Below are 13,616 nucleotides of genomic sequence, written 5' to 3'. Positions count from 1 at the left end.
AATTGGTGTACCAATAAAGGCTGCAACAGTTCACAGAATTGCTTAGGCTGAAAAAGACCTTCACAGTCATCAAGTTCAACCACAACCAAACCATATGACCCCTAACTCTAACAGCACACCATTAAATCGTGAACCTGAGGACCACATCCAAACAGTTTTTAAACATATTCAGGGACGGTGACTCAACCACCTCCCTGGGGAGCCTATTCCAGTGCTTAACAGCCCTTTCTGTGAAGATGATTTTCAACCTATACCTCCCCTAGCACAACTTGAGATCATTTCCCCTCATCCTGACACCAGTGAGAAAAGACCAACCCTGCTCTAGCTGTAAGCACCTTTCAGATATTAGTAGAGAGCAATAAGGTTTCCCCTCAGCCTCCTCTTCCCCAGACTAAACAGCCCCAGTTCCTTCAGACGCTCCTTGTAGGGCATATTCTTCAAGCCCTTCACAAGCTTTGTTGCCCTTCTTCGGGCCTGCTCCAGCACCTCAGTGCCCTTTCTGTACTGAGGTGCCCAAAACTGAACACAGTACTTGAAGTGAGGCCTCACCAGTGCTGAGTACAGGGGCAGGATTACTTGCCTAGACCTGCTCACCACACCATTTCTGATACAAGCCAGGATGCCACTGGCCTTCTTGGCCACCTGGGCACACTGCTGGCTCATATTCAGCTGACTGTCCACCAGTTCACCAAGGTCACTTGGTCTCAGGCAGCTTTTCAGCCACTCCTCCCCAAGCCTGTAGGGTTGCCTAGGGTTGATGTGACCAAAACACAGGACCCAACACTTGGCCCTGTTGAAACACACAGTTTGCTTTGGCCCATCAATCCAGTCTATCCAGGTCCCCCTCCGTAGTGCCCTACTACCCTCCAGCAGATCAAGGTGTCGTCTGCTTACTGTGAGTTCACACAATCCCCTCATCAAGAACGTTAATAAAGATGTTAAATAGAAGTGGCCACAGTACCATAGTTTGTCAAGCAGGATCTACCATTCATGAATCCATGCTGACTGGGCCTGACCCCCTGGTTGACCTTTAACTGATCTATGATGGCTCCTGAGATTATCCATTCCATACCCTTCCCTGGCACCGAGGTGAGACTGATAGGTCTGTAGCTACCGTAATCATCTTTCCAGCCCTTTTTGAAGATGGGCATCATATTAGTCAGTTTCTTTCTGGAAATGTTCTCCATAAAACATCTTCTCAAAAAAGACTGCTTTTTGAAAGCTGGACTGAGCACACGGTCCCATTATCTGCAGAGGCCTAGCTGTTTCAGGAGGTTCCTCATACTGAAGCAATACTGTCAGTTTAACTAGTGTTAAGTATAGCTTCTATTTGTAATCTGTGAAGAAGTTTAAATTCATTCATGTTTATTAGCTCTTACGAACAGCTGCTTTCTTCAATACCTAAGTTTTAAAACACTTACCTGTTCAGAATTTTTTTAGTTCTGCTGCACCTTACCTGGTAAACTCATATATACAAGTACCAAAGGCACAACAAAAATATCAACATATGCCATAGCTGTGCATTTAACACAGACTCTGGAGTAAGGCTTCACAGGTCCAAGTAACTCAAGAACTCTTGTCAAGTTTGACTTTGACTTTCATATATTTGGATGCAACATTTAAAATAATACAGAGAAAAAGGTATTTCCCAATAAATACCATTTTCAATATCTTCATTCTTTCTTTTGATAATCAAATAAAAATGAGTTCTGCAGTTTATGAGCTTACATGCGTGTAGTTCTGTCTCTCACCATCTGCATAATCATGTCACCTGTATATTTCTAAAAGTGAGAGGGGAAAAAAAGTCATGTGATACGAATAATATATATTTAGGCAACTCCGGTGAGGAACTCTAAATGACCCCAGGCTTCCTGGAGAACAATAAACCACATGAACTATTCATCAACATAATCTATTTATATGAAGGAGTACATAAGAAAACAGCTTAGTCAAGTCAACTAAAATCTAAGGTAATTAAAGTCTCCACCTTCGTTTGCATACCAGTCAAGAGAGATGAAAACACTCACCTTTTTTGCTCTTTGGGCTATATTGGGTGTTCTAGTGAGAAGCTTTTCAATCAGGTATTCTCTATTCTGCAAAATCAACATTTGCTAAGTTAAAAATCAATACAGGGGGGGAAAAATCATGTACATTTTAAGGCAGAGCAAAATTTACTTGTAGGGTTAAACGTTTTACCTTGGCTTTCTGGAAAAATTTGCATTTTAAAAGTTCTGCTGCTGTGGGCCTGAAAGATCAATAATAAATTAGAACAGGAAACAAAGACCCCTCTCAGTGAATACAGTACAGGGCGTTAGTTAAATAGTACGTCTCTAATATTTTTTAATTAGTACTGTATGAATGGGGAAATGAATGGCAATAGCTACTAAACTAATTCACACATACTTACTTACCACACATGAAAAAATTAAGTTTCCCTATGGTAAAGATACCAAAAAAAAAAATCAGTACCTAAGTTGCCAATTTTTGCCTTTTTTCTTTAAACAGAAATGCATTTTACCCTTAAAACAAAGAAAGTTAGAAAAAAAAGTCAGGCAATGTGCTTCCTGAAGTGTCTCCATAAACGTAACTGAACTTTGCTCCACAACAATGAAAGGATGATTGTATTTTCTAGACAGTAGCATCAATACCTATTAATTGAAGTATTTTATTTCTGTGATGCAAACAGGTATTAACTGTACTGACGCTATTAACATGCTGCATAAACCAGAAAGTTATCAGGAACATTTTAGAACTCAACAAACATCAAATCAACTGCTGTATGGTTAAAACCCAGATGTTTCAACTTTATTTGTAGTTCTGTTCAAGTCCGTTGGGTTGAAACTAGATGATCTTTGAGGTCCTTTTCAACCCAGGCCATTCTATGATTCTTCTCATCATCTTCAAGTTTATATTTCTGATGTTTCCAACAGATTTTCAGAATCTTTCAGCTACTGAAATTATTATTCCAATAAAAGGATTTACTTCCCCCTAGCCTCAAGGATTTAAAGCTACAAACCCAGACAAAACTGTAATATGGTGCTGAAGAGAGAAAAGAAGAGCTCTTGGGATGACCTAAAAACCACCAGATGTGGCTTACTTGTTGCTTTTGTTTGTTTGTTTGCTTTAATACTACTAGGAACAGAGACCCCTACCAATTTTTGGGTTTAGGTAAACTGGAATCTCTAAGATTCATAATTTCCAAACAAACAGAAGCAATATTCGCTATAGTTTTTCATTTGAACTACGGCAAGACAGTGGATACAGATCAGATTAGATAAGACGGGGGGAGAGCTTTCCTATAGAATGTTCTGACATCAAGAAAGAAAAATCTGAACTGCTTTATTTCTCTGAGGTCACATCCGATAAGGATGTGAAGAAAACAGGAATAGTACATAGATCTGTTCACTCCTGCTAGAAATAGTGAAACTACTTGGGTCATCAACAATAAGCATCCAATGTAGACACTGACAGTAGTTCCACAAGAACTTATTCTGCTTCCACACCGAAGTACCTGACTCTAAAATAAAGGAGTTCTTAGTAGTGACAATGTGTGGACCGCCATCCTTACTTGTAATTCACATATAGCCCTTGGATGGATAAAATGAAGGAGAGCCTTTTAAGAATCAGTTTCTATGTCAAATTTTGAAAGTTCTGCCTTAAATCAACTTCAAATCTTCGGGTAAGTTTAGTGATCCAGAACCATCATATCTCATTATCAGGAATACATGCAGTTAAAAGCTAGATTCCACAACTGACATAACTACTGAAGTATCTCTGCCAAATTAACTCCAGACTACGAAGAAAAAAAAGTAGCAATGACCCTATAGCACAGGAATGCTCACTGTCATGTGAAGAATAATTGGCACATAGAGCTCATCACCCATATGTGATAAGCTAACTGTTCAGTTCAGATCAAACTTGAGTATGAAAATACTACATGCATGATAACGCTAATGTTTGAACACTGACGTCAGATAACTCCAGGCATTATGTCTGCAAGGAAAGAAAGATTTTTAATTATGTTTTCATACCAATTTAACCTTTCTCTGAAAATTACTGGACACTGGAAACTTAAAAGAAACTTCACAGAATAGAATGACAGAATTATTTGGGTGTGAAGGGTTTCAAGATCTACTCCAATTCTGCTGCCATAGGCAGAGATGCTTTCCATTAGGTCAAGTTGCATATGACCTTGAACATGTCCAGGGTGGGGGCATCCAGAACTTCTAGAGACAAAAGATTATCCTCAATTATCCAGAAGATTTCATTCCTGTCTATAAACGGCCAGCAAGTAGCAGTGAAAAGCTTCAAGCATTAAGATTTGTTAATAAGACCATCAGTTGTAAAGGACATGGCAAAGACTTCTCAGACAAAGCTGAATTTGGAGGATTTCAAGAATAAGGATGGTGCTATGTAACTTTCATTCCTTTTCTTCATTAAATGTATTTTCTAATATTGCTGCTGCCATTTTTCAACTTGACCACTACATACCCTGGGCTTAATGCCAGTGGAACACCAGCAAAGACCTACACGCTCACTCAATCATCAATCTCCTCAGACCTATCTCTTTTTTCCCCAGAAACGTCAGATCTGAAAGTTTTTAAAGTGATACACTGAACATTCTCTGGAAATAATGTTATTTAGAATCTGCCTTCTCCACCTCTTCCACAAAGAGGCCTACAAATATGGGTCTGCATAAAAACAAATAAAGGATAAATAAATGATTTGCACTGGGAACCTGGAACCTGAGCAATAGTTTTTAAATAGATGCTTAACATTTCCATTATCTTGGCTACCCCATTCATCAAATAAAGAAAAAAACAGTAAAGAAAATAGCCTACAGTAACTTTAGAAACTCCAAACAAGCTAGGAGCATCCCATCTCAGGTTACAAAAATATTTCTTAATAAATAATTTTCTATGAAGACATTTAAGTTAGAGGTAATACTGAGCTTAGTAATTTAGTACTTTCTTTTTCTAATTTTTAGAGGCCAAGAGATCATGTTTAGTTACCAATAGTTTTGTCTGAACAACCTGAACAGTCTTGTTAGATTTATGGATAATATCAAGATGTTTATCTTGCCTGCAATAAAGAAGGTATAGAGCATGGACTGTTTGATCAGAACAGGATATTTAAATATAAGCAAATGAGGTTAACAACTCAGAAGAAAACTTAAGTGACACTTCAAAGAAGATATCTTCTCCCTAGATGAAGATATTGACAGCCGATATTTGCAAAATCCAAACCATACACTGAAGGGCAATGATATTTAAATACCAAAACTGTAAATAGTCTCTATACTTAAAATAGTTAAACCGTACATGGCAATAAAGACCTACCTTTTGGAAGGATCTTTTTGAAGGCATAAAGAAATTAATTTTCTAAAGGATTTGCCATACTTTTTCATCATCTCCTTGTCTTCTACACCAGTTTCTAAAGTGGGAGGGTCATTTTGCAGCGTCAGCATTAACACCTACAGGAAACCCAAGAAAAATGACTGTAAGGAAAACCAAATCAGAAGATATATAAATTAAGAGAATAACCATTTTTTGGAGTACATACATTTAGATATCTTGATCTACAATTAAAACAAAGCAGTGCTAAACATTAAAATAGCATTTCTACACTATCCTCAGAGCAATTAGTGGTATAACTCATAAATAAATACATTAAAAAAGAATCAATAATGCAAACACCACAATTCTCCAAAGAGATGAGAACATGTGGAATCCAAATACTGAAAAAACTCTGCCTGGGTGTTGCAGCATCACTGTACATTGGATTTCTGAGAGGAACATGGACAGATAAGCGTGAAACGGAAGAGCAATAGTAAGCAAGGTTGCTGCAATCAGCATTTCTGCTGCACAAATTAAAAACTATACAACACTTTAGTGAAACACTGCAAGATTTCAAGATTTCAGACAGAAGCTTATGGTGGTCTTATGCCTGAATAACAAAATACTATCAGAACAGCCTCAAAACATAAAATATCATATTCATTCTTCTATCAGTTATATTAGACACCGTTCTACAACACCTTTTCAGAAAGAGTGCTGTGTACATAGTAGTACAGCAATTGCTATAAATTTAAGTATCATAACATGACAGAAGATGGTACATCTTCTCAATTTTGAAGATTTACAATTTGTAGTTACCATAGGAATAACAAACATCAGCCACAAGGTTTTTTGGTAGCTGCATTTTGTTTGTTTGCTGTGGGGAGCAGGAGGGTGGACTTATTTTTTCCTCAGTAGGCTTCTCTGAAATTCCCTGAAAATAGAGCATTGTCCAAGCTCTTCTTAAAGCAACAGCACAAAACTCATTTCAAGAAAGCTCTCAGTTACTACCTTTATCAGAACTAGTGAAAAATACATAAATCATTAACAAATGACCTAACTGAGATGACAAATTTCATTTTTAAAGGATAACTTAAATTCTAAGCTTTCTGGTTCGACAAAATGAATGGCAGGTTTCTCCTACTTTTAAAAACAGGCAGATTTCAGACTTGCAATTCCATATAATCACTTACACACTTTGTCTGAAAACCTCTGTATTGTACTATTTTAAAAGTATAAAAATAGGCATAAAAACAAGATCAGGAAGCATTGCCTTTATTGTTTTGGTTTCCACTGAAGTGAATGAAATACAAAGTAAATGCCAGTAACAAAGGCCCAAAGCCCAGTTTTCTACGTCTTTGCCTTGTATGTCAGTACCCTCACACAGCTGCCTACACATCCTTACCACCATTCACAAAACTGCCCTACTTTTTGTCATTCCTCAGAGAAAAATCTGCAATGACCAAAAGTGTTTAAATACACAGAACAACCTGAAATCCAGAACACTTCAGCATTAATATAAAGTGACGTTTACTTTCATAGGAGGATATTTGTGATAAGGTGCTGCTCCTGTTGCTAACTCAATGGCTGTTATCCCAAAACTCCACATATCAGCCTTGAAGTCATAACCTCGCACCTGGAATAGAGGCAGAAAGGAAAACCAAGGTGGTGATGTCTGAAGTTCTAAAAATTAAAGACTAAGCTTTTGCTTTTGTTTTTAAATATTTGTAATACCTGCTCCATTACTTCAGGGGCCATCCAACACGGAGTGCCAACAAATGTTTTCCTTACTTTGTTACGAGTCATATCACCTCCTGTAGCTAAAAATGCACTGACACCAAAATCTGGGGAATAAAAAAAAAGTTAGAACTAGTTAAACTACTAGTAACAAATCAGTTTTCATACAGTATAAGTGAAGCCAATTCTCTTGAGATCAAAGAACCACAACTGAAAAAGAAAGGAAGATGTTCTTTCTCAGGAATTAGGAAAGCAAAATGCACACAGGAGCTACTATTCAACATACGCTCTTAAAAGGGCATTAGTTGCATATACGCATTTAGCAAAGTCAACACATCAGCTAGACAAGCCAGGGGCATTTGTCATGAGAAGATATTAATTTAGGTTGTCTCCAGACCAAAGAGATTTTTAGTTAGTTGGACTGCTGCTGGTAATACAGTTCTACTCTGTAACTTAGATGTGCTTTGCAAGCAAACACTGCTCAAAGAATGCATAAACATTTTCAGGCTGGGTACTCTTACCCTTAAAATTATACCTTTTACATTTACTTTCCAGCAGTAATTCTTAGGCTGCCTTGACTATATTCTTTTTCTTTCCCAAATTTATCAGCAGAGATTATATAACTGAAGTATTTACTCTCATTTTAACCATGGCAAACCTATGGAATCCTTTAACTCTATGGAAAAGTTTTTTTGTTTTGTTTTGGTGTGGGAGGTTTTTAATTTTATTTTTTTTTAGGCCACAGCATCACAGAAGAACCTGTTCCAGAAACAGAGTCCACACTGTCACTCCCCACTGTTAATTTTTTCCAATGGCCACAATACAGCGTGCATTCTGAATCGCCCGTGTGGTCTGGATTTGGGGGCTTTACCATTACTTTCCACTAAACAACCATTAAGCATGGAATTCTGGACCTCTTCTGCATCATTAAAACACACAGAAATACAATAGCCAACAGAGGAGTAAACCACAAACAATATATGTATTTTTAACTTTCCCTGCAGCTTACCTGATGAATAAGAACAAATCATTTTTCCCCCCAAATCTGTACATTATAGATAAGAGGAATTTCATTTGAATTTCTGAAAAGGGTGAACAGCTTCAGAAACACCTACTTCTAAGTTTTGAATGTCCTAAAATCAGCGCAGCTATTTGTAACTATTTTTTGAAGAACACTACTGGATATGAGGAAAAACTGGATAAGCAGAAAGCAAAAACAAACACAAGTGAGATATGAAAAACAAAAATCATGTCTTTTCAGTACCAAAGATAAAAAGTTTGTATCATATAGTGATCTAGAAGTCCTTCCAGGAACTAAGATGCACAGTTAAAATTCTGACAATCTTTGAAAAAGACACAAGCCACAAGACAGAAGAGGGGGAGGACACAGTGGAAAAACAAGAAAAAAAACAAAGCGAAAACCCCTCTTGTATGTGCTTCAAAAAATAAGTTTTGCAACACCTCACTGGGAACGATGTGATAAGCATTTAATCAAATCAAGCAAACATTTCACTACAATTCTAGTCAAGCAATGTACACTTCTGAAAAGAGAAAGAATGCTTCGATGGCTCCTCAGTAAAAACAAGACATTCATGTCTCATTCCAGACATAGCTTTCACTAATACACATTGCTTAATAACAGCCATGATTCCACAGTGGCAAGCTGTCTATCACATAGCAGACACAGTACAACTGAAGAGAAATTTCATGAAGAGGAAAGGTCAATACATTACAAGGAAAGAGCCGAACAATCTAGTGTTAGGTACTAAAAGTCACAGCTAATACCAAAGAAAAAATAAATTTCAGGAAGAGTCATGACTCCAGTGTATTAGTAAAGCTTTTTGAGATTAACTTAAGCAGAGCAGAGGGACTAGCCAAATAAGCATAGCCCCAAAAGCCATTTCTCCTCTGGCTTTTACCAGGGCTGGGCACTGGGTCAAGCCTCAGCCAAGGCCAACCTCCTGGGTTGGGGGGGGGTGACAAGTCCACTGCTTCCATGGCAGTGGGGCTGCAAAGCAGCTCCAAAGAAAGGCACAGGCTGCCAAAAAAACGTTTGCTCTAGCGAATTACTCATCTCGAAAGAGGCCCTAGATTTTAGTCTAAGGCTAAAGCTAAAGTTAGGCTTTTGTCCCTGAAAATTTTTTCACCTTAAGCATCTGAGGCCTCGGCTCAACTTAGTTTTTGGGTACCATTTAGCACAGGAGTGAACATTTTAAAAACTTGTGCTGAAATGGGCAAGTCCCTACAGACAGCTGCACACAAACCCAAAGTGCGCAATCTTCTGCAAGAATCCTCAAAATACACTGTATTTTATTATTATTATTGGTTTTATTCAAACTCATTTTCTTGTATGCACTGAACACATCATGCATGCTGCCCACACCTCCTAGATTTCCACCAATCTCTATGATTTCTCTTTGCTGTATGCTCTTTATTTCATCTTATTTCTGTTCTTTTGCTGGTGTCTTAGATATTTTGACCCCCGCTAGGCAATTCAGGTTTAGAAGGCTGTAAACCTGATGAAGTACCAATCACCTTGTTTGTCCAGGACACCAGATCTTACAGTCCCAACAGGTTTAATAACAGCAGTATGCCTGAGGAACTGTAGCAAATATTTAACCTTCTATTTGTGAATAGGAAGCCTAAAATTTCCTGCTCTGTACATAGGAATTTGGTAGTTGAAAAATAAGTATATACAATTTTAAACAAAACAGGAAAATGTATGCTTTCCTCTTTTCCTCTAGAGAGGCTGAACAGTCTTTGTAAAGAACCTCTGAGATCTGTAATCAGAGGTCTCTGTAGAGCTATTCCGCTTCTTTGATGAGCATATGGTCTACTCAATTTCCTTGAAGAATGTATGGTCTTTGACATCGGTATAAAAACTTCTGTCAGAGAAAAACTACGCTGGGCTTCATTTGTGAATCATAGCCCCTCAGACTAACAAAATGCTAATCGACAACTGTGTTTTCAAATGTTACTCCATAAATTAGCAGTATGCATTATAGGTATGTCTTACTATCATAGAAACTTGGGGTGCAGCAGAATGAGCAGTCAGAAGACCTACGAGTTCCTCCAACAAACTAAAAAGAAGCCAGAACATAACAGCTAGATTACAAGTATCTATTCTTCAAAGATTAAAGGGGATTTTACTCCATCAAGGCTGCCTTTCAGTTAGTGTGCAGTGTTCAGCTGCCCCACACAGTACAGCCCCACACCAACAATGAAACAAGTCTGATATTGCTGCCCATTTTAGCTGAAATTCTGAAGTAACCTGGTATGGAAACAACACCTGACAGAATGATGCATTCCACCTTCCTATTCAGCTACTGAAATTCCTCAGTCCTGCATGCCCTAGCAGCACAATAAAAACTTTACTACTTGAAGATGCCTACAGCAAGGAGGAGGAAAAGGTCAAAAAACCACACACTAGAGCTGAACTACAAAAAGACAAATTAAGCTTGTGCTTGAATGTTATCTGATTACTTAGACAGCAGATTTGACTAAGTGTGAAAGTTATAATGAGAAGTCAACAGCTTTTTCTTCAGATTGTTCATGAGATTCTCTTTGAACTTTTTTGTTACTGTTTTCAATTAAATGGGTTATCTGCACTTCTACTCCTTTAGAGTATTGGAAGATCTAAAAAATACTGGAGCACCATTTGCCCAAAGTGCTATAGAAAATGAAGATGACTGCAGTGTATAAACAAGTGAATAAACATTAAATATATAAATGAAATTCAAGCCTGTATACTTATTTTAAAAGTCTTGAACTCCAGTAGAAGAATTAAAGCTGGCTCAGCTCCCAGATAATCTTTTCCCTTCTCATTTCATAAACTTCAGGCACTAAAATAGTGAAGCCCTTCAAAAAGTAAGTTTACACAGAATTTTGAAAGTATCCTTTATATGGCTGTAAATGAAATTTCTGTTTCATTCTTATTACTGAGGGCTACTAAACACTAAGATTTCATCCCTGGGTCATCAGTTATAAACTGTTAAGGCCTGTGAGTACTCCTGGGGAGAACACTAAAAAACTCTCAGTGAGAAGTCTCACACACCAGTGACTGCTTTAAAGATAAGGTCCTACAAAAGGGCAATACATACAAGATTTCTGAGTCCCCACCATGAGAATTACTTCCATAAATATTTCATGAAAAAAAAAAAAACAAAAATAGGAATTGCCACCATTTGCAAGCACTTGAAGCTATGAGTGACTCAAAAGGAAACAACAAGAGTGCATTGATGTTTCCTGATATATTTGATTGGACACAAAAATACTGAATAATTTCTAAATCACATTTCATTAACCAAGTATACAAAAACTGGACGACCTGCAGCTGCAGTGCTTCAAAAGAAACAGCTGAAAGTCAACAGAAAAACTTGTATCTGTTGCCCCTACACCAGCTTCAAATACCTATTAATTTAGCCACTACTTTTCTACCACTGCCATTACCTGCTATTTGTACAGAGCCATCTTCACCCAGAAGAATGTTGCCCGCCTTCAAATCTCTAGAATGTACAAAAAAGAAGTTACCTTTATGTAAAGAATACATATGTTCATTTTTTATGTAAAAAAGACAAAAAAACACCTTCATATTACTTTATTTCACAAGATAGCACTTGAAAATCTTAAAGGCGAAAACAGAAACTTTAGTATAAAAAGTAACTTATTTACAATATAACAGTGCAGAATAAATTCACAAACTCCATCTTTCGTATGTACAGCCACACATATTGGCCTTGGCATGAAATGAGCAGAATTCGGGGATATGTTTTTAGAACAAGTATGTACATATATATCGCCCTAGAGCTTCTGCACAATTTGTAATGGGGAAGCCAGCAGAGTGAGAACACACAGAAGAAAGCAATCATCTAGATACATATACACCAAGAAGTAGTTTTCATATCAGTCCCAGCTTCATGTTTGGTCATAAAAAGACATCTGTACAGCGGTATTACACAATCCTGACTATCGGGAAGAAATACATTTCACATTGATACAGGATTATCCAATTGCCTTAGATAATGAATGGGTTTATTATGCAACAATACACAACTATAAGCCACAGACCACACCACAAACTAAACTCAGATTAAATCTCTGGAGTACCAGCAGTTACAGGAATATAGACCACAGTTTTTGAAGACTTAGCACCGCACAGGCCTATCTTAACTACAAAAAGGAAAGAGAATGAAGTACAAAGTATTACTGACAAACTATAGTCAAGATAACAGCAGCTGCCTGAGTATTAGCATTTAAGAATTACTGACCGCATTCAAGCAATAGAATTTGCTTAACCAAGCAACTGCAGCTGACCAGTATCAACACCACCCCATACATGCAACTCTGAAAATATTTCTCACTGTGTGTATGCTCCTACCTGTGAATTTGCCCATTCCTGTGCAGATAGTCTAAACCTTCCAAAACCTCCTTCAGAATTGTTGCTATTATGGGTTCTTCAAGGACACCATTTTTGTGTTCTCCTCTGTTGACAATATACTTTATTATATCAAGCATTGAACCTATATTGCAAATCCAGGTAAGAAAGAAAACATTTCAGATTCTTGAAAAAAAAACAAAAAACCATATTTCTTCATTGTCTCCTTGTAAATTAAGTTTTCAGCTAACTAGTTCTTAGAATAAAACACACCATACTTTCATTCAAACAAGAAACAAGAGCAATGTTTTTTGCCAAAAATATGGTAACTGCTCATTAGGAAGACCTGCTTGCTAAGCTACTGATACAAGTTTAAACCAAATTTAAACAGACAAACACACCAAACATGTTCTGGTTTACTATTCAACTTAAATTATAGTTCATGAATTTAGGAGAAACGTGAAGCTGCCAGAGTAGGAGAATCTTTGAAGACAAACGTTGTCCACATTCCTACTGACATGTAGTTTGACAATGAATTTCAGTTATTGCTAATTTCAGGCATCTCCTATCTATCCAGGTGCTTTTCAACACTTCATTAGTACATTCCTCTCAAAAAAAAAAAAAACACTGGTTCCTCTCAATGCCTGCTTTTGAATGAATAGAACAAGAGAACTGAATAATTCAAACAGATGTGATATAACAGAACAAGGACTTCCCACAGTGTTCTCTAGCATAATGATACAGATGTCTGTCGCCAACAAGATTAATTTTGAAGAACATCATATAGCAGCTAGGACCATCTTATTTGGGAGTTTCACTTTTCTGAGCCTAAAGTGCATTCAGTTCAGTCCCTTTTGCTTCTTCCAGAACCACGCAAAGCTATAACACTACTCATCAATACCATAAAAAAAAAACTGTAAAAGGTGTTCAGTTAGTTTAGGCAATAAAAAAAAATGATTCAACATGTGTAAGGCCTGTCCTAGTAAGGATCTTCCTTGAAAAAGAAACTAGAAATACATGTTCGTGTTTTTTTTTTTCCAAATAGAAGAGCTTTGTAACTCCAAAAAAAAAGGCCACATTGACAGAAGTTCTCACCATTACTTCTTCCTACACAGCCTCAATAAAGAGTTGTAACAAAATGATTTAGAATAAAAAGTGACAGCAATTTG

General features: G+C 37.2%; 1 protein-coding gene across 3 annotated transcripts in view; it reads right to left on the bottom strand.

Moving 5' to 3' along the window:
* The window catches only part of STK39 (serine/threonine kinase 39), an 84,078-nt gene that overhangs the window by 53,273 nt on the left and 17,189 nt on the right, over window positions 1-13,616 (bottom strand). For all 3 annotated transcript variants that reach the window (XM_015289691.4, XM_015289690.3, XM_040704188.2), the window contains exons 4-10: window positions 12,451-12,592; window positions 11,523-11,578; window positions 7,071-7,180; window positions 6,871-6,972; window positions 5,340-5,473; window positions 2,197-2,245; window positions 2,028-2,093 (exon numbers count right to left, since the gene is read on the bottom strand). In XM_015289691.4, the coding sequence (XP_015145177.2) occupies window positions 2,028-2,093; window positions 2,197-2,245; window positions 5,340-5,473; window positions 6,871-6,972; window positions 7,071-7,180; window positions 11,523-11,578; window positions 12,451-12,592 (659 nt within the window). The remainder of the gene's footprint in view (window positions 1-2,027; window positions 2,094-2,196; window positions 2,246-5,339; window positions 5,474-6,870; window positions 6,973-7,070; window positions 7,181-11,522; window positions 11,579-12,450; window positions 12,593-13,616) is intronic.

Source organism: Gallus gallus, chromosome 7, assembly GCF_016699485.2.
Source record: "Gallus gallus isolate bGalGal1 chromosome 7, bGalGal1.mat.broiler.GRCg7b, whole genome shotgun sequence".
NCBI lineage: Eukaryota > Metazoa > Chordata > Aves > Galliformes > Phasianidae > Gallus > Gallus gallus.
Note: the sequence above shows the minus strand (reverse complement) of the source record. Positions and strands in the feature narration are given on the sequence as shown.